The following is a 27991-nucleotide window of genomic DNA, read 5'->3' on the forward strand; positions in this document are numbered from 1 at the left end:
AGGAATGGGAGACGGTTTCTCCCTCACAATTAACTCCGCGCCTTCCCAGATCCTCCAAAAAGCACCTAACTGAGGCTACCCCTCCAGCCAACAGTTCTTAAGTCACACCTCTATGCCACGCTCTGGACAAGGTGCTGACCAAGAAGGAATTCAATCCACACAGAGGTGGAAACACGGGGCTGGTTTAAGGGGTTAACCTTTTGAGATTTCCCCAAGTAACGAGAGAACAGGAAAGCATGAAGATAAATAAGGATATTTACTTCTAAAGCAAAAGACGTCTGAACTAGCAAGCAGAGAACAGAGGCAAGTCCAATGCAGAGCTCATCTGGAGGAGCTGTGGCAGATTAGCTCTAAAGACAATGCTCGCTGCAGACCTGTCTGTAACGGAGACACATCAGAAACAACCTGTATCGTCTGAGGGACGCTGTCAGGCAGACGCGACATCGCCTCTGGAGGTTGTTGTTCCGTCGCTCAGTCGTGTCCCCACGTGCGACCCCATGGACTGCAGCACGCCAGGCTCCCTGCCCTTCACCATCTCCCGGAGTTTAACTCCCAGAGTTTGCTCGACTGAGTCGGGGATGCCATCCGACCACCTCATCCTCTGGCTCTCGATTTTCCCAGGCATCACTGGAGTCAGACCAAAAGGTAATTTCAGCGCTTCTGTTCTATTTGCTGTCCCTTTGGCTAAGCCACCGACTCACTTTCACTCTCTCACCGGCTAAACCACTTAGCTTGCCTCACATCTGCCCCCATGTCTGGAGAGGAGGGCAGTGTTTGCTGCGAGCCACTCTTTCCCCCTCCCAGCCGTCGACCAGCCCCCTTCTCGGTGGCATGCAGCCATTCCAGGAGGCAGGGTGCCGGGCGCTGCTGGGGCCTCCACGCTCCCCAACCGCAGGCGCCAGGCTCTGCGGCTGCAGCCCCTCACCCCCAACTGCTCTCCATGCCCCCCTTTCGTCAGTGCTTCCGGCTTCTGGCAACGCATTCTTCCTCCCAAACTGCTTACATGCTGTCAGGTCACTAGATTACAAACTCTCACTGAAGAAGAATCAGAATGCTTTTGCAAACAGAACCAAAGGGTTCAGAATATTTCTAATGAACTCAACTGTAGTGGTCAGTTTGGGGCGATTTTTAAAATACTGTTTATTTTATATTGGAGAATAGACAATTAACAACGCTGTGATAGATTCGAGTGGACAGCAAAGGCACGTGGCATTACTACTCAGCACTCAAACCTCCCTTCCTCCCCGTCTTAGCTGAGCGGCCCTGTGCAAGCCCCTTAAACAGCTCCAGTCTCCTCCTTTTTGTACAGCCTGCTTCAGCAGTCACAAGCTCAAAGGGGCAAAATGAGCTTCCAAGAGCCAGCTGAGTGCCTAGATATAGCCTTCACTAAGACATCTTTGTCTCTTTTCCTGTCATGTAAGAAATTATTTTTATTTTAGCCCATTCCACATACATTCAAATAATGAAAATTACTTGGGTTAAATTATTTAAGATGCATTAAAGCACTGTAAAAATGGAATAAACACTACTGTTCTTCCTTCCATTATAGAAAAATAAAATATGAAGTTGAAAAACCTTACTGTTGGAAATGTGTACCGGCTATTCTTATCAATAATACAGCATCTGGATATATTACTTTTTAGAGGATTTGGACAAGGTAATAATCACTAGAGAGTGAAGTAAAGAAAGCGCAAGCGGCATGCTGTCCCTGGAGAGTGACAGAGACGCACTTCAAGAGAGTGAAGTGTTTTACTATGAACCATATATGTACTGTTATATTTTCTCAGTTGTATAAAGTATTACTAAAGAACAGGGTTTTTTTGTCTGGTGTTGAAAGTACAATAAATGAGAGCTAACTCTTAAAATGAGGATATAGAGGAAGTTTGAAATTCATGTTTAAGAATTTTGGAAAGATGAAAAAGGGAAGAACAGTTCCAAAAAATATATATCTTGTTTTAAAAGGAACATTTTGAATAAGTGATTTTATCTCTTTCCAGCTCCTAAACTTAGTAACAGATGAGGTTAAATATATCGCTCTGAAATTGTTCTCTGATTGCCTATACTGTAGAAAGATATGGAATACTTATAACACACTAAATAAATATGAAAATAAACAGAAAGTCCACGCAGTTAACGCCACAGGTGAATGTAAACTGCACAGCTGTCTTTATAGCCCTCTTCTGTTACAGGACTATTATTACTGATATGCTCTTTTCCCCACTAAAGAAATAGAGATTTCTGAGAAAAGGCACCTCGACAAAGGCGGAAGACAGAGCTGGCTTAGAGCGACGGGGGCCCTGTGCGGGCGCCCTACAGTCAATCAGACTCCATTTCCTTCCTCAGCCCTTTGGTCTGGCAGCATCGTCTGAATCCAGTTTTTCTGAACATACCTTGGCCTCTGTGCTAACGCCTCTCGTAAGGTTGCAGTGAGACTTGATGATCAACAGAGACGCGTAAGAGATCCAGCCCACAAAGCCGAGGACGACGTTGGAGGCCAGGAAGAGCCTGTCGTAGGTGTGGTAGTAGGCCAGGCCTCTCAGGGCGAGGTCGATCAGCTCCCGACAGAGCGAGACCTGGGGAGAGCGGGACACACGGCCACGCAGACAGAGGAGGGGGACCACGCGTCAGGGGGAGGGGAGTCCTCACAATCAACGTGGCTGCAGACCGTGCAGCAGAAACAGATTCTGGTTGGTCAAGGATCTTCTTGCAAGGGGTAAATAAGAAAAAAATCCCGACTAAAAGAAATTTTAAAATCTTGATAAGAAAGGATATTTTTAAGTGCAAACTATCGATGCGATGTGTAGTGACTTTAGAGGACTCATTTTGTGGAAATTACCCTCAGAGGACGTGAGAGAAATGTCTCTTTAACTCACAGACTGAGAGGGTGAGCGTGCGGTTGCTGGGGGAGGAGGGAGGGGCCGTCAGGGAGCCTGGGTGGACCGTACACACTGCTGTGCTTAAGATGGACAACCAGCAAGGGCCTCCGGTACGGCCCAGGAAGCTCCGCCCGGCGCCACGCGGCCGCCTGGCTGGGAAGCGCGGCTGGGGGAGAAGGGGCCCATGTACATGTGCGGCTGGGTCGCCTCACTGTTCACCTGACACCATCCCAACAGCGTTCCTCGGCTACACCCTAATACACAATAAAAATACATTTTTTAAAATGGCTCTATATGTCCCTGATAGAAAGGCTCATATTCACATGTTTTACTTTCTTTTTATTAGATTACCCAAATCAGCTATAAAGTGGAAATGAAAGTCACTCAGTCGTGTCCAACTCTTTGTGACCCCATGGAACTCTCCAGGGCAGAATACTGGAGTGGGTAGCCTTTCCCTTCACCAGGGGATCTTCCCAATCCAATCAGTTATAAAACATTATTAAAATAGCTTAATATTTTAGAGGAGTGTAGCTTGCCATTGTGAAACTATAATAAAAATAAGCATTAGAAATGCCATCATACTACTTAGGCAATTTTAGAAATGAAAATAGAATTCTCTTTTACTTTAAACTTATACGACCATTTAACAAAGAGGAAAATTTATGGAAAAGACAATGGGGCAGGGATTGGGAAAAGTCAAAGCTTCAGAATAAACTAGTAAATTTATAATAGCGTGAAGCTAATTCTAAATGTACAAATGTGCCACGCTCTAAAATAGTATGCAAAGGCAGGATGACAGGAGCTTGGAAGATCCTTTCTCACGACAGAAAACAGCAACTGTTCATCAACAACACTAACCTAAGAAAGCTCACCTGTGACATTATCTGAAATTAGAGAAGTCTATCCATGGGGTCAAAGCAGCTGCTTCGGAAATTCAGCCCTTGCACGCAGGGTGAGGACAGCTCCCTGGCTGGCTCATTGTGCTCCCACCATATCTGCCCCTTTCCATACCTGAACGGTCAGCTATTTATACACACAAGGCCTGTGTACTTACTGCTTCATCATACTTCTTCTGTTTTATATAGTATCTTGCTTTTCTTAAAATGTTGGCCTGTTTAGTATCAGATAGCGACCTATAAAAGAAAATAAAAAGGCTTAGGTTTAAAATGTTTTCTCATTTCAATTATATTTTTGCTTTTTTTTTTTTTTTTCGCTTGATTGAAAATAAAATAGAATAGTGAAAATTGAGAAAAGGGAAAGAAACAAACTCTGAGCCAAACTGTATGTTGGTTATCTGAACTCTCCCAAGAAATAGTTTATAGTTAAATTTGGTTTTCTTGACTCAAAGTTGCAACTGCCAAACTCCACTGAAAACAGTCACACAATACGTCACTGGAAGAAATGGAATGCTCTGGCTAACAAAGAAAAGTATGATTAGATCAACAGAATTAGTGAAACAGCAAATGAGTGATGAGCATTACAACACTCAGCCCTCTCACGCTCGTGGCAGATGCAACAGACAGGACGGACTTATTACCCTGTCTTGTGTCCCTGGGGGTTTCCCGGTGGCTCAGCTGGGAAAGAACCCACCTGCAGTGCAGGAGACCCCAGCTCGATTCCTGGGTCGGGAAGACCTTCTAGAGAAGGGATGAGCTACCCTCTCCAGAATTCTTGGGCTTCCCTTGTGGCTCAGCTGGTAAAGAATCTGCCTGCAACGTAGGAGGCCTGGGTTCGGTTGTCCCTGAGCCAGACAGGGCCTGACAGTTTTCATTATCAAAGAGAGCCGGGCAGAGCTTAACCAGCAAGTAGTCAGTCAAAAATCGGAATCGATTTGCAATTTTGGTATTAGACCATATACTTTTTTGGTTTCCCTATCTTTCATTTCTCTTTCTACCAATCTCTTTCTACCACTTCCTTACCCTTGTTTTACCACAGTAAAAACCTTAAAGACACAGGAACAATACTCCTTACTGCATAAGTATAGTTAACACGAAATTGGAACACAAACTGTTTAACTAGAATCTACATTCCTAAAGTGCATACCTTTACATTATCAAAGTGTAAAAACGTTATTGAAGAATATATTGGGTCAGATCATATGACACTGATGTTTCTGTAGGTCAATAACTACTAAAAATTTTTTTTTACAATTTCATATAGCTCAACATATAATCACTTGTCTTTTTTCTACTTGGTTTCAGAAAGTCATCTTTAAGCATTGTTATTAATTTGGGTGGGTCACAGACATCTTTTAGGATCTGAAACTCACTCCAGAGTTTTCAAAATAAACATAATTCAAACTCTTACGTAAGATTTTAAGAAAGTTCAAGACCCATAGAAACTCATCTGTGAGCTCCCTCGAGTTCTGTAGAGACCCTGACTAAGAAGAATCCGGGCCCACTCCGAGGAGTCCCAGGTCCTCCCACTCGTGGGAACCGGCACACTCCGTCAGGACTTCCCTGTAGCTCCTACGGTAATGAAGCTGCCTGCCGTGCAGGAGGCCCGGGTTCGACCCCTGGGTCAGGAAGATCCTCTGGAGAAGGGGATGGCAACCCACCCCAGTAATCTTGCCTGGAGAACCCGTGGACAGAGGAGCCTGGGGGCTACAGTCCGTGGGGTAGCAGAGTCGGACACGACTGAAGGACTAATACTACCCCTAAACACTGTGTCAGACTGGAGGGGATCCCCTGGACTCACTGGGACGTGGAGGAAAAAGGTACCAGGAAGCAGGAGTTCATGACTAAAACTGAGTTCCTTTGAAATGTTGCCATGATCCAGTTCAGTTCTCTGTCTTTCAGACACCTCACAGTTTGGAATATCTTCCTAGAAGTCTTTGAAATGGAATTACTCGGCCAAAGGACACAGGCGCTCATTAAAGGCTACATCTAAGAGGAAATTCCAAAGTTCTATAGAAACCTCCTAAGACGATCTCCCTTCTCCTTGCTCTAATCCACTCCACATCCTAAAATCTTCTAATGTACTTGAAATTGAGATGGGCATCTTATTGTCTACTTCATCAGTTCTAAACTTCCTGGACTTCTGATGACCATCTCCTTCTCTTCTATTTAATTTCCCATTACCCCAAATATAAACTCTCAGCTTTATAAAATGGTTAAGCTTTTCGTCGTTACCTATCTCGCATTCATGTCTGCGTTATTATTCATAAAGATCCTCTTGTCTCTGCTTTCCAAAATCAAATCTGCATCACCCTTTATGATCCACTCCAAATCTCACCGCACACCATTAGCACTTTAGTGTGGTCTGATCACCAATTCATTTCTCTCCAACTAAATTTTAACCTCCATGCGGGCCATTAATTATTTTCATTAATATCAATAATGCTCAGGAAAGTGCAAAGCACATCAAGCAATATATCTTAATTGATTAAAGTGCTATCAAAATATTGCAGACCTAAAAAGGAAGAAAAACGGAAGCGTATACATTGCTATTCCGAAAGCACCTCACAATTTGCTAAAAAGAGGGAAAAAAGCTTGTCCAGAAACTAATTCCTGGACATCAAAATGTTCATTAAAATGCTCTAAACAAACCTCACTGGGGCATTATGACATTAAAGACTCTTATTCCCCATGTAATTTTTTTTTTCAGTTCTCTGTAAGTTGAGAAGGGTACAAAATAGTCTTAGTATCACATATTTTAAATATAAAGAAACTTTATGAAAAATGGAAAGTCCAGAATGAAGGGACCATATTTTAACGTCCTGGAGAAAAGACAAAACAAATAACAACAAACTACGTGGGGGGTTGGCAAGAAGGAGTCAAAGGGGCACCACGAATGCCCTGGAGCGAAGAAGGGGCCCGTGCGCCTCAGTACGGGTGGATCTTGAAAATCAAGCTGAACAGGGAAAGGAGAACTGTAAAAAAAATGAACAGACTTTAAAAATGGGGATTCGATGATATTACACCATTTTATTTCTTAAGAGAAAGAAGATCTAAAGAAATACGGTAAAATGTTGACATTTCTAAAGCCTGGATTGTAGGTACAAAGATTTTTACTACAGTCTTTATTCTTCTCAGTGTGAACAGTTTCATAATTAAAATCGAAAATATGCTAGCAAAAGGGATATGTACATAGACATACATGTGTACTCAAGATACAGCTACACAGATACAGGAGAAACTGCAACTTTGCCTACAGGAGCAAAGACTGCCAAGGATGAACACAGGCATGGGAACTTTTCATTATCACCTGTGTGGTTTTTTATTGTGAAGATGCATTACTTTTCATTCATATTTGACGAGCCAGATTTTGTAAATAAAATAATTAAAACATTAAAATTTAACCACAGCTTGATGGAAAAACTTGGGCATGCCAATGCTCCCACCAGGAACAATCAGAAAGCCTGACAAAACAAAAGAGGGTGGGGCCCGTGGAGAGAGCAGATGGCAACGTATATACCGCGTGGAAGTTAGACAGCCAGTGGGGATTTGCCGTCTGAGGCCCGGAGCTCGAATCCGGGGCCCTGTGACAACCTAGAGGGATGGGATGGGGGGGGACGCGGGAGGAAGGTTCCACAGGAAGGGGACATCCGTGCAGCTACGGCTGACTCATGCCGATGCACGGCAGAAACCAACACAGTATTGTAACTATCCTCCGATTGCGTGCTTTAAATAAAATTTTTTAAAATAAATTTAAAGGCGCTGGAGAGCTAGCAGACCACCAAGAATTGAAGAGTTGGGAGCCTCGGGAGAAGAAAACCACACAGAAGCAAACCAACATCCTACAGAGCCTGTGACCTTTTGAGTATCCGGCTCTACACTAGGGAACGGAGCAGGCGACGGCACCCCACTCCAGCGTCCTTGCCTGGAGAATCCCGGGGACGGGGGAGCCTGGTGGGCTGCCGTCCATGGGGTCGCACAGAGGCGGACACGCCTGAGCGACTTCGCAGCAGCAGCCGAGGAGCAATGCGGACAGGAGCGACTGAAGCCTCGGTACTGAAATGCCCGAAGGTGAACAGCTGTCCCTTACGATCCTTACAATTTTTTTCAACTAAACTGAGGTGCTTCTGAGAGCAGCATGAACATGACTAAAGGGAATGGCATCTGAAGTGAAGGAAGCCCCGATCACTGGCCGCAGCTCGCCGAGCCGGGCAGAAAGAAAGGTGTCCTCCCGGCCCAGCGAGAGCGCGCTGCCGCCCCGCAGCCAAGGAGGCGCCCGCAGCGCTCCCCGAGCCCTCCCTCCCAGTTAAGGCCCGCCCTCGCCTCCGCTCTACAGGAGCGCCTCTGGTTCACCAGTGTCTGCTTGTCCCAAATTGCAATTCTCTGCTATTCCAAGATAAACTCCTTTTGCTGGTTAAAAAAAAAAAAAAAAATGGTCTAAGGGAGGACCTTTAATTTGTATCAGACTGAAAGAAATGTAAAAAAAAAAAAGTATCTTATCATTTTAGTAGAAAAACACATTGAACTGTTTTGTTAACATTTATTTCAGCTCCCTGAATTTATATGGTGATTTTTAAGTAAAATATATAACAAAATGTTTTGGCTTCAAATGGCAAGATATTAATATACTATCCCAGGTGGATAACCCACCTGCCAATGCAGGAGACTTAGAGAGACCTGGGTTCAATTCCTGGGGTGGGAAGATCCCCCAGGAGGTGGGCGTGGCCACCGCCTATAGCATCCCATGGACAGAGGAGCCTGGCGGGCTGCAGCCCGTGGGGTCGCAGAGACAGAAGCGACAAACGCACACAGCGCAACATAATGTCTCCTCCCACCTTCATGTTTCCTAAACTCTCTCTCAAGAGACCTTTCTGATTTCATGCAATTAAAAAAACATTTTTTAAAAAAATTTTACTCTGGCCTCTACAGTACACAATTTTCAAATAGGGTATGTTTTTCCTCCCTTTTAAGTCACCTTCGCAGGCAGCCAAACTACTTTTTCTAGTCATGCAGCCCCACCTGCTGGTCACTTCTAGGCATAGCCTCAGGGTCCATTAGACCCAATTTTACTTCTGAGGGGTTTTTTTTTGAGCAGTTCTATCCATGATTTTTATTCTTCCTTGGAGGTCTTTAAAATATCAAAAAATAAAATTTACTTACTTTTAAATAACAGAATAAAATGCTGGTTAGTCGCTTCAGTCATGTCCGACTCTGTGCGACCCTATGGACTGCAGCCCTCCAGGCTCCTCTGTCCATGGGATTCTCCAGATGAGAGAAGACTGGAGTAGGTTGCTATTCCCTCCTCCAGCGGATCTTCCCTGCCCAGGGATCAAACCCGGGTCTCCTGCACTGCAGGCAGAGTCTTTACCACTCAGCCACCAGGGAGCATATGGACCCACTGGACCCTTTAACAAGTTTCAGATGTAAGAGTCTAGCAATCTTGTTTTTCTGTATCTTGATGACACATTTACTATTCCATCACCCTAAGAACTATGACATTATTCATCCATTATTCATGCTAAAAAAAGACTAAATAAGACAGTGGAAGAATGATAAAGAGACATCAGTAAACCAAAACCTAGTGATGCTGGTGCAATTGATCACCTGGGCAAAATCTCAAGACTGAATTTTCAGTTCTCAACACCTCAGAGATAAACTTCCTCACACTCACCAATGAGTGAACAATATATTTATAAGAAGAAAAAAATACAGTACTTATTCAAGAAGGAAGGATTTCATTGAACAATTACTTGTAACAAGAACCTGAGTGAGTGATAGTCAGTCTGTCTGACTCTTTGAGACCCCATGGACTATAGCCTATCAGGCTCCTCCATCCATGGAATTCTCCAGGCAAGAGTGCTGGAGTAGGTTGCTATTTCCTTCTCCAGGGGATCTTCCCAATCCAGGGACTGAACCCGGGTCTCCTACATTGCAGGGAGTCACCAAGGAAGCTCTGTTGTACAAAAAGAATATGTAACCATAGTATATTTTCATCTTTTATAATGTCTATGTGCCAATAATTATACTGTAGTTTCAAAGCGGACAATGTTGACATTAGGTGAATATATAAAGGTGACTGAAAGAGATGTGTAGAAATGAAAAAAACTCATTGGAATAGAGAAAATTAAAGAACCCATTGTACTCAAATGATAAATGATGATAACTGTTTTTCCTGGTATACCAAGCATCTGTGATAGGAAAAATAGGATACTACTCATAATATTTAGAAATACAATATCTAGGAATAAAATAATGAGAAATGTATATTGGGTGAAGAATGATAAAATTTTACTTAGGGATATAACAGAAGATATAAATAAATAATATTCAATACTGTAAAAAATGTCAATTCTCTCCAACTGCTTCCTAAATATATTAAAATAACTAAAGAATTTTATATATAACTCAACATGATGATTCTAAAATTTATATGAAAGAATAAATTTCTTTTTTATCTGTGCCCACAGACTGCATGATTTTATGAGTCATGCCAATGATTAAAATATCTGTCTTTTAAATTATTTTAATATTTAAATTTTTTATTTTATATTTATTTTTTGCTGCATTGCACAGCTTGTACACTTTTAGTTCCCCAACCAGGGATGGAACCTGGGCCCACATCAGTGAAAGCATCAGGTCCCAACCACTGTACCACCAGGGAATTTTCTATTTTTTATTTCTTTTTAAACTATATTTTATAAAAGCTATACATATTAATACATATTACTATATATTTGGGCTTCCCAGGTGGCATTAGTGGTAAAGAAGCCAACAGTCAATGCGGAAGACATAAGAGACACGGGCTCAGTCCCTGGGTTGGGAAGATCCTTTGGAGAAGGAAATGGCTACCCACTCCAGTATTCTTGCCTGGAGAACCCGATGGACAGAGGAGCCTGGCGGGCTGCAGTCCACAGGGCGGCAAAGAGCTGAACAGGACTAAAGAAAATTCTGAAAGAGACGGAACACCAGGCTAGCTGATCTGCTTCCTGAGAAATCTGGATGCAGGTCAAGAGGCAACAGTTGGAACTGGACGCGGAACATCAGACTAGTTACACATCCGGAAAGGAGTTCGTCAAGGTTACATATGGGTCATGCTGCTTATTTAACTTATATGCAGAGCACAGCATGAGAAATGCCAGGCTGGATGAAGCACAAGCTGGAATCAACATTACCAGGAGAAATATCAATAACCTCAGATATGCAGATGACACCACCCTCATGGCAGAAAGGGAAGAACTAAAGAGCCTCTTGATGAAAGGGAAAGAGGAAAGTGAAAAAGTTGGCTTAAAACTCAACATACCGAAAACTAAGATCATGGCATCTGGTCCCATCACTTCATGGCAAATAGATGGGGAAACAATGGAAACAGTGACAGACTTTATTTTGGGGGGGCTCCAAAATCACTGCAGATGGTGACTGCGGTCATGAAATTAAATTACACTTGCTCCTTGGAAGAAAAGCTACGACAAATCTAGACAGCATATTAAAAAGCAGAGATATCACTTTACCAACCAACATCCATCTAGTCAAAGCTATGGTTTTTCCAGTAGCCATGTATGGATGTGAGAGTTGGACTATAAAGAAAGCTGAGCACCGAAGAATTGATGCTTTTGAACTGTGGTGTTGGAGAAGACTCTTGAGAGTCCTTGGACTGCAAGGAGATCCAACCAGTCCATCCTAAAGGAGATCAGTCCTGAATATTCATTGGAAGAACGGATCCTGAAGCTGAAACTGCAATACTTTGGCCACCTGATGCAAAGAACTGACTCATTTGAAAAGACCCCAATGCTGGGAAAGATTGAGGGCAGGAGGAGAAGGGGAAGACAGAGGATGAGATGGTTGGATGGCATCACCGACTCAATGGACATGAGTCTGAGCAAGCTCCGGGAGTTGGTGATCGACAGGGAGGCCTGGTGCGCTGCAGTCCATGGGGTCACAAAGAATCAGACATGACTGACAGACTGAACTGAAAGCGCCTACACACACACACACACACACACACACACACACACAGATGTGATTTTTAATAATAAAAAACAGTACCGAGGGGCATAATGACAACCAATCAATCTCTGCCCCATCATTCTCAACTCTCAGCTTCCCAGTACAGAAATGCACCCCTTCCTATGTCTGCTTGGACCAAGCCGTCTCCCTCAGCTGTTCCAAACCACATCACGTCTTCGGTTGCTGCACACTGCAAGCGTGCTTTCTTGTACAGTTTGAAATGTTTCCTTTTCCTAAAGTTTCCACCGCAAGAGGGATGAAGAAATGATGACTTCTAGTGTTTCCTCTAGCTCCTCATCAGTCCACAAATTACTGAAAATCCATCTCACTTCAGTTGAGGTCTACTTGCTGTTCTAATCTGGAGGACTGGCCTCCCCTTTGGCTCATTCCTGTACAGTTTATCTTTCCATGAGGTTTTAGACACATTTCCCATTTTTAAACAATGCACCCTGTACTCCTCCTTTTGTAAAGTTTGCGCCACTTTTTGTCTTATGGATAAAACAGCTTCTCAGATACTTATGAGGATTTCAAGATTTTAATATTTTTGGTCTTTTGCTATTCCTTCAACTATCCATTTCCTCATAAGTTAATTTTTTATTTTATCTTGGGCTTTTTTGGTCATACTGCAGGCTTTCGACAAATGGTGCTTTTCAGCCAGACAAGTTTGCAGGCAGGATGAGTGAGCCAACGGACGAAAATCAGCCCTTCTGTCAGGCCCCCAGCTGACACAAAGCTAGCAGCAGCTGCCAGGCAGGTGCTGAGCTTCAGAGCAGGGCAAAGGTCACGGTCAGCTTCCGGGCCGAGGGGAAGACGACAGGCAACATGCACTTGAACCTCCCGCAGAAGAGCATCACCCTGATAAGTCTTCCTAAGGTTGCTGATCTAAGGTAACTGTGATTTCCAACGTCCTGTGTATTTTCTTCATACCAAGAATTGATAGAATATTTATTTAGTTATTTTGTTATGGTCTGACTATACTACTATGTTATCAATAAACAGATGCATATGATATCTATATGATATACTATAGGATACATTCTAATTGGAGGATTAGAATTCTAACTCTAATTCTAATTGATAAAGACTTGGCTTATAGTCTTTATAAGCATATGTGATGACCTTACAACTAGGGACACTCTTCAAATGATAATTCTACCTTTGACATATATAATTAATATAATATTTCACTAACATTATTATATATATCATTATATTATATAATCAATTTTGACTTGCAAAATCCTAATTTTACTTGGTATTTGCTCTCCTACACACACACACAGAAGCAAGCTGCCATACTGACTCATATTACATGATCCAGAGGGTATAAGCTTCTAGTCTGTGAACATTACACCAGGGCTATCCTCTTGTTGTTCAGTCACTAAGTCGTGTCTGACTCTTTATAGCCCCTTGAACTATATACGCCAGGCTTCTCTGTCCTTCACTATCTCCCTGGGTTTGTTCAAATTCATGTTCATTGAGTCAGTGATGCCATCCAACCATCTCATTCGTACTGTCCGCTTCCCCTCCTGACCTGATCTTTCCAAGCATCAGGGTCTTTTCCAATGAGTCAGCTCTTCGCATCATGTGGCCAAAGTACTGGAGTTTCAGTTTTAGCACCAGTCTTTCCAATGAATATTCAGGGTTGACTTCCTTTAGGATTAATCACCCGTGCTATATGGAGAAGGAAATGGCAACCTACTCCAGTATTTTTGCCTGAAGAATCCCATGGACAGAAGAGCCTGGCAGGTTAAAGTCCACGGGTTGCAGAGTTGGACACGACTGAAGCGACCAAGCGCACACTAGTGCTATGTAAGATCGGCTTCCCAGGTGGTGCTGGTGGGAAAGACCCTGCCTGCTGATGCGGGAGATGCAGGAGGCATGGGCTCGATCCCTGGGTTGGGAAGATCTCCTGGAGGAGGACATGGCAACCCACTGCAGTATTGCTGCCTGGAGAATCCCATGGACAGAGGAGCCTGGTGGGCCACAGTCCATGGGGTCACAAAGAGTCGGACACGCCTGAAGCAACTTAGCACGCTATAAGTTGTCAAAAACAACTCCAGTGAAGTCACTCAATCACATCCCTACTACCCATATTTCAAACAAATTTTATTTATTTTGGTCAAGAGAAAAATCCTTCCTGAAAATGGGAATTCTTGCTAACTGCACATGATGTCCCAGGAGGCACCCACCCGAGTCAGTCAGCCAGGTTTTGTCTCAAATAACCCCGTTCCCAATTCAAGGAAAGCACATCTTTCTGGGATGGGACAAAATCTGCTGCCCACCAAAACCTGCTCTTCTCTTTGCCAAGCAGCTGTCCGTGTTTCCCAGAAGCAGACCACCGGCCTTGTCACTTCATGCAGCCACCCGAGAGCCTCCTGCGCGCGCGAGGCTTTCCGCCACCATCTTTATGCTGGCGGCGCCGATATCCTCCTAACCAACTCTCACCTCTACCTTGAGATCCCAATCCCTATTTCTAACTAATTCATGCATCTTCAAACGCCAAGTTGAGCTCAGCAGCCTTCAGCCTCACCTCTCACGCCAGCTCTCCTCTCTTTCTATAAGCCAGAACAGCATGAGCATCTCCTCCTCGGCCAGGCTAAGAGCCACACCCCTCCCCAGCCAAGCCCTGTCTTTCTACACCCCTGTATCCCCTCTACGAGCCACTCAAAGGCACACAGCACCTGGTTCATTACTTGTAAAACAACAGAAGAGGCTTTCATTTGGTGAACGACACTAATGTACACAAAAAAGACAGCTTTTCTAAGAACCTAATCTACTGTCAAGCATTCAAACTCAATGAAAACTTCTTTCCTACAAGTTAATAAAAAACATAAGAGACTTACTTAAATGGTGTAAACAAAAACGACAAAGTAGCTTCTTTTTTCTGAGTCATTTTTACCTGGGAACCAAGCGTGAAAATATTTTATATTAGATAAGAGAAAAAAATGAACTGATTTCATTTTGAAATACAAATATCCATTAAAATGGTTCTTCAGCAATAGAAATAAATGGAATTTTGTGTTACTATCCTACTTCATAAATATTTAAAGAAAATGTTAATGCTATATAGTACCATTACAACAAGCTGAGAATGAAGTATATCAGGCCTGCAAAATGTCATATAATTAAGCTATACTTTTTAACCCTTACGAAACACAATAAGCCATGCTGCATTAACACTATTATGAATAACAGAAAGTTTCAGTTAAACGGTCATTTCTTTAAGTTGTTAATGCAAATAATAATATACCCAGAGCACCATGCAATGCTGCACAAGGCAAATCCCACTGACAGAGACTTGGTCTGTAGTCTTTATAAGCGTCTGTGGTGCTCTAACAATTCGGGACGCTCCTCAGAGCTAATTCTACACCCTCAAACTGATTCAAGGAAAGTGCATCTCAGAAATATGAAACTTAGGACACTAGTCAAACACAAACAATTTAAAGATAATAAATTATGAAAATCATTTCTTAAAATGCAAAATCAAATATTTTCACAAGATATATTCAGTTTTAAAATTGGAATCATGTCCGTATTTGTGTGTGGTCTCGTTTTACCTTGAACTGTTCAAGAATCTGTACTGCATTTGTAAACATGCTCTCTGCTTTGAAGAGATCAGAGGTATTAAGCATATCCACAGGAATGATTCCCTGTAAATAATACACACTGGTTTAATATTAGCACTAACAAAGCTCAGGTTATTCTGATAAAACAGAACAGACTTACAAGGAAGCAAGAGAGATAAGACATATGGACAAATAAATTCTTGGAATAATTAAAAACATTTTTTTTAATCGTAACTGAAAAATGTTCTATTACTTTTCTCACAAAATAGGTATAATAAAATAAAGAAAGCAAAAGAGATGAGTCAAGTTCAATCAAACCTAACATTTCTCAAAAGATCGCTATATGGCAGGCAGTGAGCCAGATGCTCTGCACACACAAAAAGCTCCTATGGTGGGCCACAGCCAGCACACCCAAAAAAAGACAGAAGGAAAATAGGAGTTTGCTATTAGGGTTTAGTTGCTAAAGCTGCCCAACTCTCGTGACCCCATGGACTGTAGCCCACCAGGCTCCTCTGTCCATGGGATTTTCCAGGCAATACTGAAGTGGCTTGCCATCTCCTTCTCCAGGAGATCTTCTCGACCCAGGGATGGAACCCGGTTCTCCGGCACCGCAGGCAGGTCCCTCACCGAGGGAGTGACCAGGGAAGCTCCACACGGTCACACTACACGGAAAGTTTCGTTTCCGAGACTCTGGTTTCAGTCATAGACATACCACACGTTTATGACTACAGGGGGCAAATGACGCAGAGCTCTGAGGCAGAGGATATTATTTTTTTTAACTTTGAGTTGAAGGGCTAGAAAGAATGGCTGATGGGAATGGATTCTGTCTTTTAGTTTTTCAGCATCCAGTTCCCATCTTAAACACATTTCCATTGGAAGCTGAGAAATTAGATGGAGCACAGTGGGTCTAATGAGGTCCCCTGCCTTCCCACACTGAAGGTAGACAAGTATTCCCGGCTGGACCACTCAAATGCTAACAAACACTGGAATTTGCTGCTTTAGGGTCACGGAACAGACGGTGCAACAGGCACGGTGAGGCCTGGTGACCCTGCAAACAGGCTCTGCCACGGAACTGCAGGGAGTTTCTTCGTCCCGAGTCTCTGGGGCACTGACCTAGCAAACCAGCAATATCTGTGTAATAAACTTTCCTTAAATGGATTCAGAAACACGTAAAAGGTAAACTTTACTGTACGATAATTTTTCTGTTATTCTGAGAGTTGATAAGAAAATCGTACTCTTTACCACTGAGTTAAGAGGGAAGGGAACTCCAATCAGAGCTGCCATCAACGGTGCGACATCAGCCTGCAAACAGAGGGAGTTAGATCTGAGACGGCGACAGACCAACAAGGACATCGAGTAAGTCAACTGCTGTGCCTGTATCTTGAAAGATGACCATGATATCCATTTTAATCCACTCTCATCAAATACTTATTCCATACACGGTAGATACTGATCTCTAAAAAAATGTCACTTGCTAGAGGTACATGAACGTACGAAAACCTAAATCTGAAATCACTAGGAGCCCCCAAAGTAAAATATATAAAACAAAAAAGTTACTTATTCTACAAGCTAAAAGCTTGACCATCTAATCTAACAGTTTTGGGGTATTACGACAAGGATGCTTACTAGATAGGAAATAGCCAGCAAAAGTAGACTTCAACTGCTGCTGCTGCTGAGCCGCTTCAGCCGTGTCTGACTCTGTGTGACCCCCCGACAGCAGCAGTGTATATACAAATATATATACACATATATTATATATTAATTAAAGAAAGAGTACAGCAGAAGGAGGCCGGCTGGCCAGCCAGTGACTCTCGAAGAAGGCATCAAGCAGGATAAGAGCCTCTTTAGACACAAGTCCTCGAGCACGGCTTTGGAGGGCCCCTCCAGGTCCAAGTGTCCGGAGGAGCGGTCCACGCTTCCAGTCTGCACGGCCTCACCTCCCCATCCGTCCTCGGGCTGCTCGAACTTGTTTTCACTCTTCATCATCCTCTAGACTGCACTCACCACAGAACTCATAGCCCCCATTTTCTACATCTAACTGACTGCTTTGGTATTAGTACCGATAATGTTTCAGGCAGTCAAGTGCTTGGCTGTCAGAATGCCCAATTCCAAACACTTCGCTTGTGATCTCTGAGACCTTGGGCAGGTTATTTCAACTCTCCAATGCTTCAGGTTTCCCTGTCAGTTAGAAAATAAATGAAAGTTTCTCCCTTATAGAATTATGGCACGATCCAATGAGACAATTTATAAAGTACTGGTGTGTAATAATCCCACACTAACCAGCGGCTGCAGATGCTGCTGTGATTATAATGATGCGACCACACGGCACTGTGCAGACCACCCTCTCTGGGTCTCTGTGACCCCACCATTAGAGTCTCCAGTCTCTACTTTCTCAGTTCAGTTCATTCAGTAGCTCAGTCGTGTCCAACTCTTTGTGACCCCATGAACTGCAGCACACCAGGCTCCCTGTCCATCACCAATTCCGAGTCCACCCAACCTCATGTCCTTTGAGTCGATGATGCCATCCAACCATCTCATCCTCTGTTGTCCCCTTCTCCTGCCCTCAATCTTTCCCAGCATCAGGGTCTTTTCCAATGACTCAGCTCTTCGCTTCAGGTGGCCAAAGTATTGGAGGTTCAGCTTCAGCATCAGTCCTTCCAATGAACATTCTCAAGCCCTCATTTAAAGTTGGAGTTTCGTCCTAGGCTCTCAGTCTGTCTCACTTTCACGATCTATGTCCTCTTTACCAAGCCCCATCTCACAGAAAACCGACAACACCCCTGGTCGCCTGATTGCACCCTCTTCCTTCCCCAGCCTCCACTGCTGGCCTCTGAATTGTCCTCCAACAGAGAGACGACCCTGCAGTAAAACCTCAGATCACGCCCCTCCCCAGGCTGCAAACACTAGGAGGGCTTCCCCCAACTTAAGGATGAATTCCAGAGGCCCACGAGGCCCTGCACGGCCCAGTGTCTGCCTTCCGCCTCCCACTGAACCACAGCGCTATGCTCTGTACACCACCGTCTTCAGGGTCCTTTGAGATGCCATGTGCCCCCTCCCAGACCTCTGGGCACACGCTGCCCCTTGGCCTGAGAAGCTCCCGCCTCCTGCACTGGCTCAGTCTCGGCTCAGGCCGCAGTTTCTCAGGAAGCCTTTGCTGACCACACAGCCCACCAGACAGATCTGCTCTGTGCCTTCATCGCTTCCCAGACCTCTTCTGCTGTACTCATCACCGCATTTATTTGTATGATAAGTAAAGATAAATGTAAAATTTATCTTATTCCTAGACTATAAGCTTCCTAGGAGAGGGACTGTGTCTTCTTTTATTCACCATGATAGCTGTCACACGAAGTTTAAAGTTAATACTTCAATGCTGAGTGTTAACGTTTGCACAGTGCTTAAACATGCTGCAGACACACAACGACAGAGGCAGAAGGGATGAGCACAGACCCTCATCTAACGCAGGTCTGAAGCAGTGTTCAGAGAGTAAGAGCATTCAGCTTTTGATGATGATCCAGTCTGGCTATAAATAATACATGCTCTTATTTTATGAACTTCAAGATATTCCTATCCCTCTGACAGTTGTTTTTATTGCAAATTAATAGACTGCTATCCAGTTCTATACATTTTCATTTGCTTGGGTAATAAGCATTCATCTGGAGAGATAAGACCATTGTTAATATGCTGAGAAAGAAAAGGCTTCTGTAAGCACACAGCTGAAAATGAGACCCCAGGCCTTGGTTTATCTTCCACAGTAAGGAAAGCCAGCTTCTGAGGTGAACGTGTGAGGTGATCTGGAGGAGGTGTAAGATATTCCTGCCATTCTGGAGGACACACACCGACGATACCATGCCTTTCACTTGCAGACAGCTATCTGCATAGCATGTCCTCAACAAGAAAATTCGGTGCTTCCTATCTACAGGTGACGCTGCCGGTCTAACCATTAGATTGGCCGGCACTTGCCTGTGATGTACGGTCCCCTACAGTGTAAGGATCCCTGTAAGGTCAGGTTTCTAATCTGTATGCTCCTGTCACTTTTTTCCCACGCATCTGTAAAAATTTGGGGGTAGAATTAAAGAGAAGACTTGTGTTAATAAAAAGGAAACAGCAACTGGCACAGGAAGAGGGAAGAAGCGCACCACGGGCTCCACCAGGCCTGTGCCGGAAGCAACGGAGCAAGGCAGCTGTGACACAGGAGCCACACAGAAGCCACACAGGTGTGACAGGCACGCACACTCCAGTCTGCATGATAATCCTGTGATTAGCCAGTGTTATTTGGAGGAAGTCTTCGCCTTTCAGTTTTATCTGAGGCTGCTTTATTTTGCCCAAAGAAACACTCTTTGCGATCCCATGAACTGTAGTCTACCAGGCTTCCCTGTCCACGGGATTCTCCAGGCAAGAGTACTGGAGTGGGCTACCATTTCCTTCTCCAGGGGAGCTTCCTGACCCAGGGACTGAACCCAGGTCTCCTGCATTGCAGGCAGACGCTTCACCCTCTGCGCCACCAGGGAAGCCCAAAATAAGATTACTCGGGATGAAAATATTCACACTAGCAGGAGTTCTCTTAGTAACTGAAATGTTTTAGAAAAATCTTTTATCATCTTTAATACAATTTTGTTTCCCAGATTTTTTTGTTCTAAACTTCTTATAGACAGAAAATTAAATTTGAACATGATTAAATATAATGAATACCTGATTAATATCTTGTCTCTTCCAGTTCTCCAACTTCCATTCTGAAAGATACAAATAAACATAAGTGCTGATGTTAAAAATTAAAAAAAAAAAAAAGAGAAGTTATTTCATTATTACAGGTGGTTAATGGAAAAAGAAAGTATTGGGACAGTCGATTTTAAGCCAAGTATGAACCACAAGGGTACTCAAAAGGCAGAGCTGCAAACTTTTTTAAACTAGAATTTTAAAAGAGTAACTCAATAAAATTTATTTGATATTTTCTGTAATAGTTTATTAAACTTCCAAAATGCTCACTAGGCCATAACTGCTTCAAAACATCAAAAGGCTAAGGAAGGAAGATGGAAGCAAGAGGCACAACGATGACGCCTGTCACACGGCCGCAGCGACAGTCTCGCTCCAGGTTACCAGGCAGCCCGCCGGCCGGTAGCCAATCGCAGCTGCTCTCTTTTTCTGTAATGGCAGCTGCTTGCAAAATACATGGAACTTTTTAGCTCTGGTGCTCCTGCCACCACTGATTCCAACTGTGAATGTGCTTAGCAGCTCAGCTCTGTCCGCCTCTTTGTGACCCCATGGACTGCAGTCCGCCAGGGTTCTCTGTCCATGGGGATTCTCCAGGCAAGAATACTGGAGTGGGTTGAAATCAACTGCCAAAATAAAGTTCTGTTTCCTAAGTACAAACATACTGTTTAACCTAGCTTCTAGTTGGACCCAGTCTAATCCATTTAAAAGGCTTCCCAGGTGGCTCAGTGGCAGAGAATCTGCCTGCCAAGCAGGAGATGCGGGTTTGACACCTGGGTCACGAAGATCCCCTGGAGAAGGAAATGGCAACCCACTCCAATATTCTTGTCTGGGAAATCCCATGGACAGAGGAGTCTGGCGGGCTACAGTCCACGGGGTCACAAAAGAGGCACGCCTGGGCGACTAAACAACAGAAACAGCCTATTTAGCACAGAGTGTAGGAACAGAGAATGCCGCAGCTGCCTAGGAAACCAGCTTGGCAGTTTGCAAAAAATAGAACATAAGGCACACATGAGCTGCTACTACTCACCTAGGAACCCATCCAAGAGGAATAAAAGGACACACCCATATAGAAAGGTTCGCTGCGCCACTGTAAAATAGCCCAGATGTGGAAACTACCCGAACGCCCAGAAGCTGACTGAACAGAATACGGTTTATACACATACGAGGGAGAGGGGAGGGGGGAGCGACCGCTAATTGACAAGGGTTTTTTGTGGGGGGGGGAGAGCAATGAAATTGCATAGCAGAGGCAAAACTCTGTGAAAATGCTAAAAAAAAATTCAATCGCACACTTTTAAAACATGAATTTTATAGTATGAGAATTATATCTCCAAAAATTTCCAAAAAAGACAGAACATGTAACAAAACTTTATTATACAAACCCAAAAGTCTTCTAGTAGAAATACCTAATACAGCTGTGAGTTCACATCACTGGAGAAGGTTTTAAAAAGAAAATTTCCAGGCCTCACCCAGACTCATGGAATCGAAATATCTAATGACAAGGTCTAGAAATCTGTAAATTTTAAAAAGTCTGTATTCTTAACAAGTACTTTGAATGAGTTGACACAACTAATCCAGAGAAGGACATTTGGGAGGAATTTATTTTGTCCAATTAGTAAAAGCTCTCAAATTCTAAAAAGACCCTTACCTTACAAGATAACCAGAACTCCAAGGAAAAAGAAATTCCTTTTTATCATGGATTGAGAAACAAGGAGGCTTGCGTAAGAGAAGGCCTTCAAAAATACTAGAGACAGGGCAAAGTCTGCCCAGTTCTGAAACATAAATTGTGACATATGTGTGGCTTATCTGACTGATAGTCTTTGTAGGTAAGATCTAAGCCAAGGGTTTAATCTGAGTCCTAGAGTAATAAGGTTTGTGAAAAAAGAATAGTACACTTGAACTTTCATAAGGCAAATAATAATGTGTATTTTAAGCTGAATATCATAAATGAAATAATATGAACTATACAAAAGTAATACACAGAAATAGCAATGTCACAAATAACAAAATGAAAGCTATAATTTGAAGTCATTTTTAAAAATTAAACTTTGATTTTAAAATGTCACATTCATAAAAACAATAAAGGTAAGCAAATTTCCTACCTTGCAAATATGAGTCATCAAAGTTCTGAGCTGACACTTTTTGGGGAAGCCTGATTCCAGCTCCCCAAGCGATAAAAGGAGTACAAGTCTCTAAAGGATGACCGGCTCCATGGGAGCCTACAAGTAAGACACAATGAGCAATGTGAGTAACCAAGACGAACTTATACCTGAGTAACCTATCCCTGAAAATCTTTTAATATTTCGTTGTAAAGAGTTGACCCATAAAGAGCTAATTTCTACCACCACACTCCCAAAAGTTTGCATCTCTATTTAACAATTAGTTTTAAAATACTCTCCAGGCAAATCAGAGCATCAACAACAAACAGGCAGAAAGAAAAACCAGAACATCCGTGGAGTGGCTCTGGTTGAAAGAAGATGAAGGATAACAACGACTAAGGCTATGAGGAGACGCCACCAGAGTGGCCGCGAAGGCAGCAACCGCAGGCGAGGCTCCTCTGGGGAGGAAGCGCTCAGGTTTGGGGTGGGCGGTCGAGGCCAGGTCTGCTCTGAAGAGGGCAGCAGTCTTGGTCTGCTTTTCCTCCCGGCCACCCTGGCTGGTGTAGCCCAAACCCCCTTATAAAGTGGGACCCGCTCATCAGAACTCTACACTGTGATTCGGGGACTCAAGTCTCCGCTTTGCCTTGACTTGCTCTCTGGGCACACTGTCTGCCTTGGGAGTCTGGCAGAGTGGACAGTCTCCTCTAGTGGACAAGGTCAGTAGCCCTAGGTCCCCCAGCAACACCACCTTGCACTCAGCCCTACGCCATCACACAGTTGCGTGTAGGGAGGTAACCGTGAGTTGGGGGGGGTTCCTCTGTGTGTGTGTGTGCACGCGTGCGCACACTCAGTTGTGCCCCACTCTGCAGCCCTGTGGGCCGTAGCCCGCCAGGCTCTGCCCATGGATCTTCTCTGGCAAGTATGCTGGAGTGGGTTGCCACTTCCTGCCCCAGGGGATCTTCTCAACCCAGGGATCGAACCCGTGTCTCCTGTCTCCTGCACCGGCAGGGGGATTCTTTATCAACTGCACCACCTGGGAAGTCAGATGAGAATATGTGCCTTTCACAGTTAAAAGAAAGACTGCATAAGATTAGTCTTTTTCACACTGCCATGTTATGCACACTCTCATATGCCAGACACTTTGTATACACTAGACATCTAATCCTCTGCAATGCCCTAAAATGTCTGCAAGCTACACCCGCCGCGACTCCAGTCATAAAGCATATGCATCACTCAGAGACAGACTGACCCCAGTCGGTCATCCCATGGTCTGCGGTGAAGACAAATGCTGTTTTCCCGTCATTTCCATAAAAGTCTTTGACAGTAGCCTCAATTTCTTTCAATTCTTTATCAACTAATTTAATATTGTCTGAATATTCCCTGTTTAAAAAGAAGAGCAAATTATATTAATTACATTAATTTGGCAAAATCAAATTTATTTTGATTCAACACGAATTTATGATAAAGTCAGTAACTGCTAAAATACTTCTAGATTTCAACCTTAATGTTTTTTAATCAGAGCTCTGTAGATTGTTAAAAAACACTTTTTCCTCTCTTAAAGAAGTAAAACAATCTGAAATCATTTTCAGAAATTTTTTTTTAAAGCATCGATTAGCAAATAGGTCTCTATGAGCGCTTTCTAAGCCTCAAATGCAACAATGATGACTTTTAAACTCATGTCTCTAATAATGTCTATGTTGCTTTTGACACATTTATCAAACAGGTTAAGTATCACTGTTTCAACTATAGAATTTCATTCTTTAGTGTGTTTATGATACGATATAACACATTTTGGACAAACTATATTTAAGCTTTCCATACAGTTGCACAAGGGGTGGTTTAGTATGTTTTATTACTTAAGACAATGCATTGTGTTACAGATGAGAAGCATGAGGTATTCATTACTGGAAGTTAAGAGTAATCTAAATCTAATCCAAAATGAAAAATAAAAGCATAATATGAATTCTTCCTATCTTATGCTCTGCCAAAGTGAGAAAGACAGTTGTTGTTTTCTATAAGGAGTGCTGCTGAAATACGGTGCACAAAACTTCATACTGTTATCTGCTCGATGTAGCACTGATTAAATGGAACGTAAGGAACAGCTAGTTACATCTTTTTGTGATACAAACATTAACATAATAAAAATGCTTTTTGTTTTAAAATTTATTAAAATCCTTCTCAAATATAATCTTTTTCTCTCTGCTTTGATAAGTGAGTAATATGGAACACACGTACAGAACATATTTTACTTATATTAATGTGTAGTGTGGTCACAGCACATGTGATTTTAGCCACAATATCATACTACATATCATATAAATTAGAATATATTCTACTTTAGAGTTATTTAAAATATAAGTTCTGTTGTGATCATTACAAAGAAAGTACATTATAGTACTTTAAAAGTTCAAACGGAACAGGTATTTCCCTCAAAACCATGAAATTAAACCCGGCATTAAAATTACCTTGATGTTGGTCGATGAGCATGTCCATTTGTGTCTATCCCTAATAAATGCAAGAAGAAGACTATTCTGTCTCCGTTTAGTTTAGAAAGCAAAGATTGGTTGTTTCTGGCAGCGTGAAAGAACTCCTATATGTAACAAATCAGTTAAAAATTTTTAGTTCATTAATTTTATTAAAAAATTAATTTTATTAATTAATTAAAAATTTTATTAATTTTATTTAAAAAGTAATTCTGATGAAAACATTTAATTAAACTTATACAGAACTAAAAAATCAAATTGTCCTATTTTATTTAAATTTGTCCTCAGGACCTACCAACACAAAGTACTTGTCAGTTCAGACATCTACATTCAAAACACAAGTGAGCTATTTTCCGTGTTATAATTAGGCTGAAAAAAGATTATAGAAAGGGGATCTCAGTTTCATGAAGTTCTAATAATACTGGAGAACTATTTTGACATGAGCCAACAATAAAACAGCACTCATGGCAGCAATTTAGGAACGCGTTATGAGTGTTAAAACGTTTTCCTGCTTCTTGTCCTGTGTTGGCGCCCTAGTTCAACCATAATCTCACTTGGAACATTGCAAATAGCTTATTTCTACTGTCCCAAGACTCGAATCTGTGCTTCACAAGGTATGATGGAAAAATGGCCACATAATGAATGGAAATACAGTTCAAAAATGATTAATTTCACAATGATAAACTGGATTTATAAAGCCCTCTAAGAAAAGGGTTCATCCTGAATTTACATACACATGAATGTGTAAGCAAGTACCTACAGAAAGTACTTTTAAATTATTTTGAATAAGTCAACTGACTGCCAAGATATATAATTATTATTCACATAAATGTCTTTAACTATCAGTTCAGTTCAGTCGCTCAGTCGTGTCTGACTCTTTGCGACCCCATGAAAGACCCCATAGTCTTTAACTATATAAGATGTTAATTTTAACAAGGTATTTAACTTTCCAATAAAAGCCTGAAGTATTCCTTCAACCAACTCTTCATTATTACAAACATTAAAAAATATAAATGGTGCCATTAGAGAAACTACCTATTTCCAAATAAGAAGAAAAAAAGGAATACAAATGAAATTAAACATAAATAAAAATAAATATAAATAAACATAATCATCCTTAAAAGCATAAAATGGCCCCCTAGCTTTCATATACATTCTAATTAGCCCCTAAGAAACTTTAAATCTATATGGAAACAGGAAGTTTTTCAAGAGAAAGGACTTATATTCTAAAGATGTAATTGAAAAGCTGACGAGAAACAACAAAACTTAGCAATCGAATTGGAGTCGAATTTACAATCTGTTTCATGACTGATATTATTCAGCTTTGTAAAAAGTGCGGTTCATTCAAAAGTGGACATACGATCTGGGAAACCATGAAATACTAATCTTGCAGAGCTCAAACTGATAGATTCCCATTGCCTTTTAAAAAATTGGTCTTTTGCACACAAGATGTGAAATACACTCTTAACTTCTTCCCCACTCCCAATATTTAGTATAATTATGCCCACCAACTCCATTTTGTTCTTAGCTCAAAGGCACTTGTTCCTTTTTGTATTTAAATATTTATTATGCACTGGGGGAGAGTGCATGCATTCTCCCTTTCCCTCTAAGTAAAGCTTCTGATTTTATGGGACCATGTTAGTGCGCCAAACTTAAAACCTACATGTTTCTTATTCTCTCCCACGGTACCTGTTTGGTTATGGCCAATGAGACAGAAATCAAACACTTCAGTCAAAAGACAATGTGTCTTTTGAAATAAATTTAACTATTTATTAAGGTCTTTTCGAAATAAATTTAGTTTAGAAGAAGACAGAGTCCTTTTCAATTCCGTGTATTGTTGACCTAAAACACTGAAATAATGGCTGGAACTCCAGCATCTCCTGTCGTAAGACGACTCAGAAGCTAAGGCCACACTCTGAGGACAGAAGAGACACTTCAGAGGCCGGGTCTTAATGGCACTGGGGAGCCACCATGCCAATCCTGGGCTACCTCAATCCTGGGCTGCCTCAGTCCTGGGCTGCCTACTGGCGTTATCATTCACTGAGAGACAAGCTAGCTTTAAAGCAGTATTTTCACTCTATTACAGAGTTCCTTTGGAGCCCAAGTTATCATTATGCTGTTGGCCTGAGACACTCTGCTCTATGTGCAATCCAGGCCCAACCATTTCTATGTTTCCTAGGCTTTTCCAGGAAAGTCTTCCTCTAACTGTTCAGCTCAGATTGGACTTTTCTAAAGATATCTTCTTAGTCCCTATATGTTTCCTTCACACCACTCTTTACTGCGGATGATTTTATATTTTTGTTGTTACCTGATTAATGTACATATACCTCTATCACATCTTATGAAATTATAGGGAATTCTTTTTTTCTGGTCAATAGCAGTGTTGAAATAAGGTTAAAAAAAGGCATAGAATCAAGCCAGCCCCTAACTGTATCTGCCTAGTTATACAAAGTGATAACCACTAACTATATCTGCCTAGTTATACAAAGCGATAACCACTAACTATATCTGCCTAGTCATACAAAGCGATAACCACTAACTATATCTGCCTAGTCATACAAAGCTGTAACTACCTAACTACATCTGCCTAATTATACAAAGCTGTAACTGCCTAACTATATCTGCCTAGTCATACAAAGCGATAACCACTAACCATATCTGCCTAGTTATACAAAGCGATAACCACTAACCATATCTGCCTAGTTATACAAAGCTGTAACTGCCTAACTACATCTGCCTAATTATACAAAGCTGTAACTGCCTAACTATATCTGCCTAGTTATACAAAGCTATAGCCACTAACCATATCTGCCTAGTTATACAAAGCTATAGCCACTAACCATATCTGCCTAGTTATACAAAGCTAAAGCCACTAACTACATCTGCCTAATTATACAAAGCTATAGCCACTAACCATATCTGCCTAGTTGTACAAAGCTATAGCCACTAACCATATCTGCCTAGTTATACAAAGCTATAGCCACTAACTATATCTGCCTGTCCACAAGGAATCAAACCCACGATGCTGGACATCTTTGGCTATGTTTATGAAGTCAGAAGCCAAGGGCGTTGAAACAAATACTAACGTAAATTGATTATATTAAGAAGTGATACTTAGCAAAATCATTTGCTATTTTTGTAAAGAGATTTTATTTAACTTGAAGATTTTCACTTTCACTTTAAGTAAGAAAAGAAAATCTTAAGGGAACAAATTCCAAGGAAAGAAATATGGTTTATCAAAGAACATATTGAGCACTTAATTCCTGATAAATATGCAGACAGCTACTGACTGTTTACAAACAAGCAATAAAAAATGACTGTGTTATGGAGAAGCCCACAGTGTCAGTCCAGAGACAC

At 42.1% G+C, this 27991-nt stretch overlaps 1 protein-coding gene across 10 annotated transcripts in view; it reads right to left on the reverse strand.

Moving 5' to 3' along the window:
* The window catches only part of PIGN (phosphatidylinositol glycan anchor biosynthesis class N), a 102838-nt gene that overhangs the window by 57609 nt on the left and 17238 nt on the right, over window positions 1–27991 (reverse strand). For 8 of the 10 annotated variants that reach the window (XM_060405315.1, XM_060405313.1, XM_012103814.5 and 5 more), the window contains 9 exons: window positions 24617–24741; window positions 23401–23531; window positions 22155–22271; window positions 20035–20075; window positions 16588–16647; window positions 15337–15429; window positions 14623–14678; window positions 3931–4009; window positions 2391–2573 (listed from right to left, as the gene is read on the reverse strand). In XM_060405315.1, coding sequence (XP_060261298.1) covers window positions 2391–2573; window positions 3931–4009; window positions 14623–14678; window positions 15337–15429; window positions 16588–16647; window positions 20035–20075; window positions 22155–22271; window positions 23401–23531; window positions 24617–24741 — 885 coding nt within the window. The remainder of the gene's footprint in view (window positions 1–2390; window positions 2574–3930; window positions 4010–14622; window positions 14679–15336; window positions 15430–16587; window positions 16648–20034; window positions 20076–22154; window positions 22272–23400; window positions 23532–24616; window positions 24742–27991) is intronic. The other 2 variants (XM_060405314.1, XM_042239231.1) reach the window with 1 other exon arrangement.

The sequence above is a fragment of the Ovis aries genome, chromosome 23, assembly GCF_016772045.2.
Source record: "Ovis aries strain OAR_USU_Benz2616 breed Rambouillet chromosome 23, ARS-UI_Ramb_v3.0, whole genome shotgun sequence".
Taxonomy (NCBI): Eukaryota; Metazoa; Chordata; class Mammalia; order Artiodactyla; family Bovidae; genus Ovis; species Ovis aries.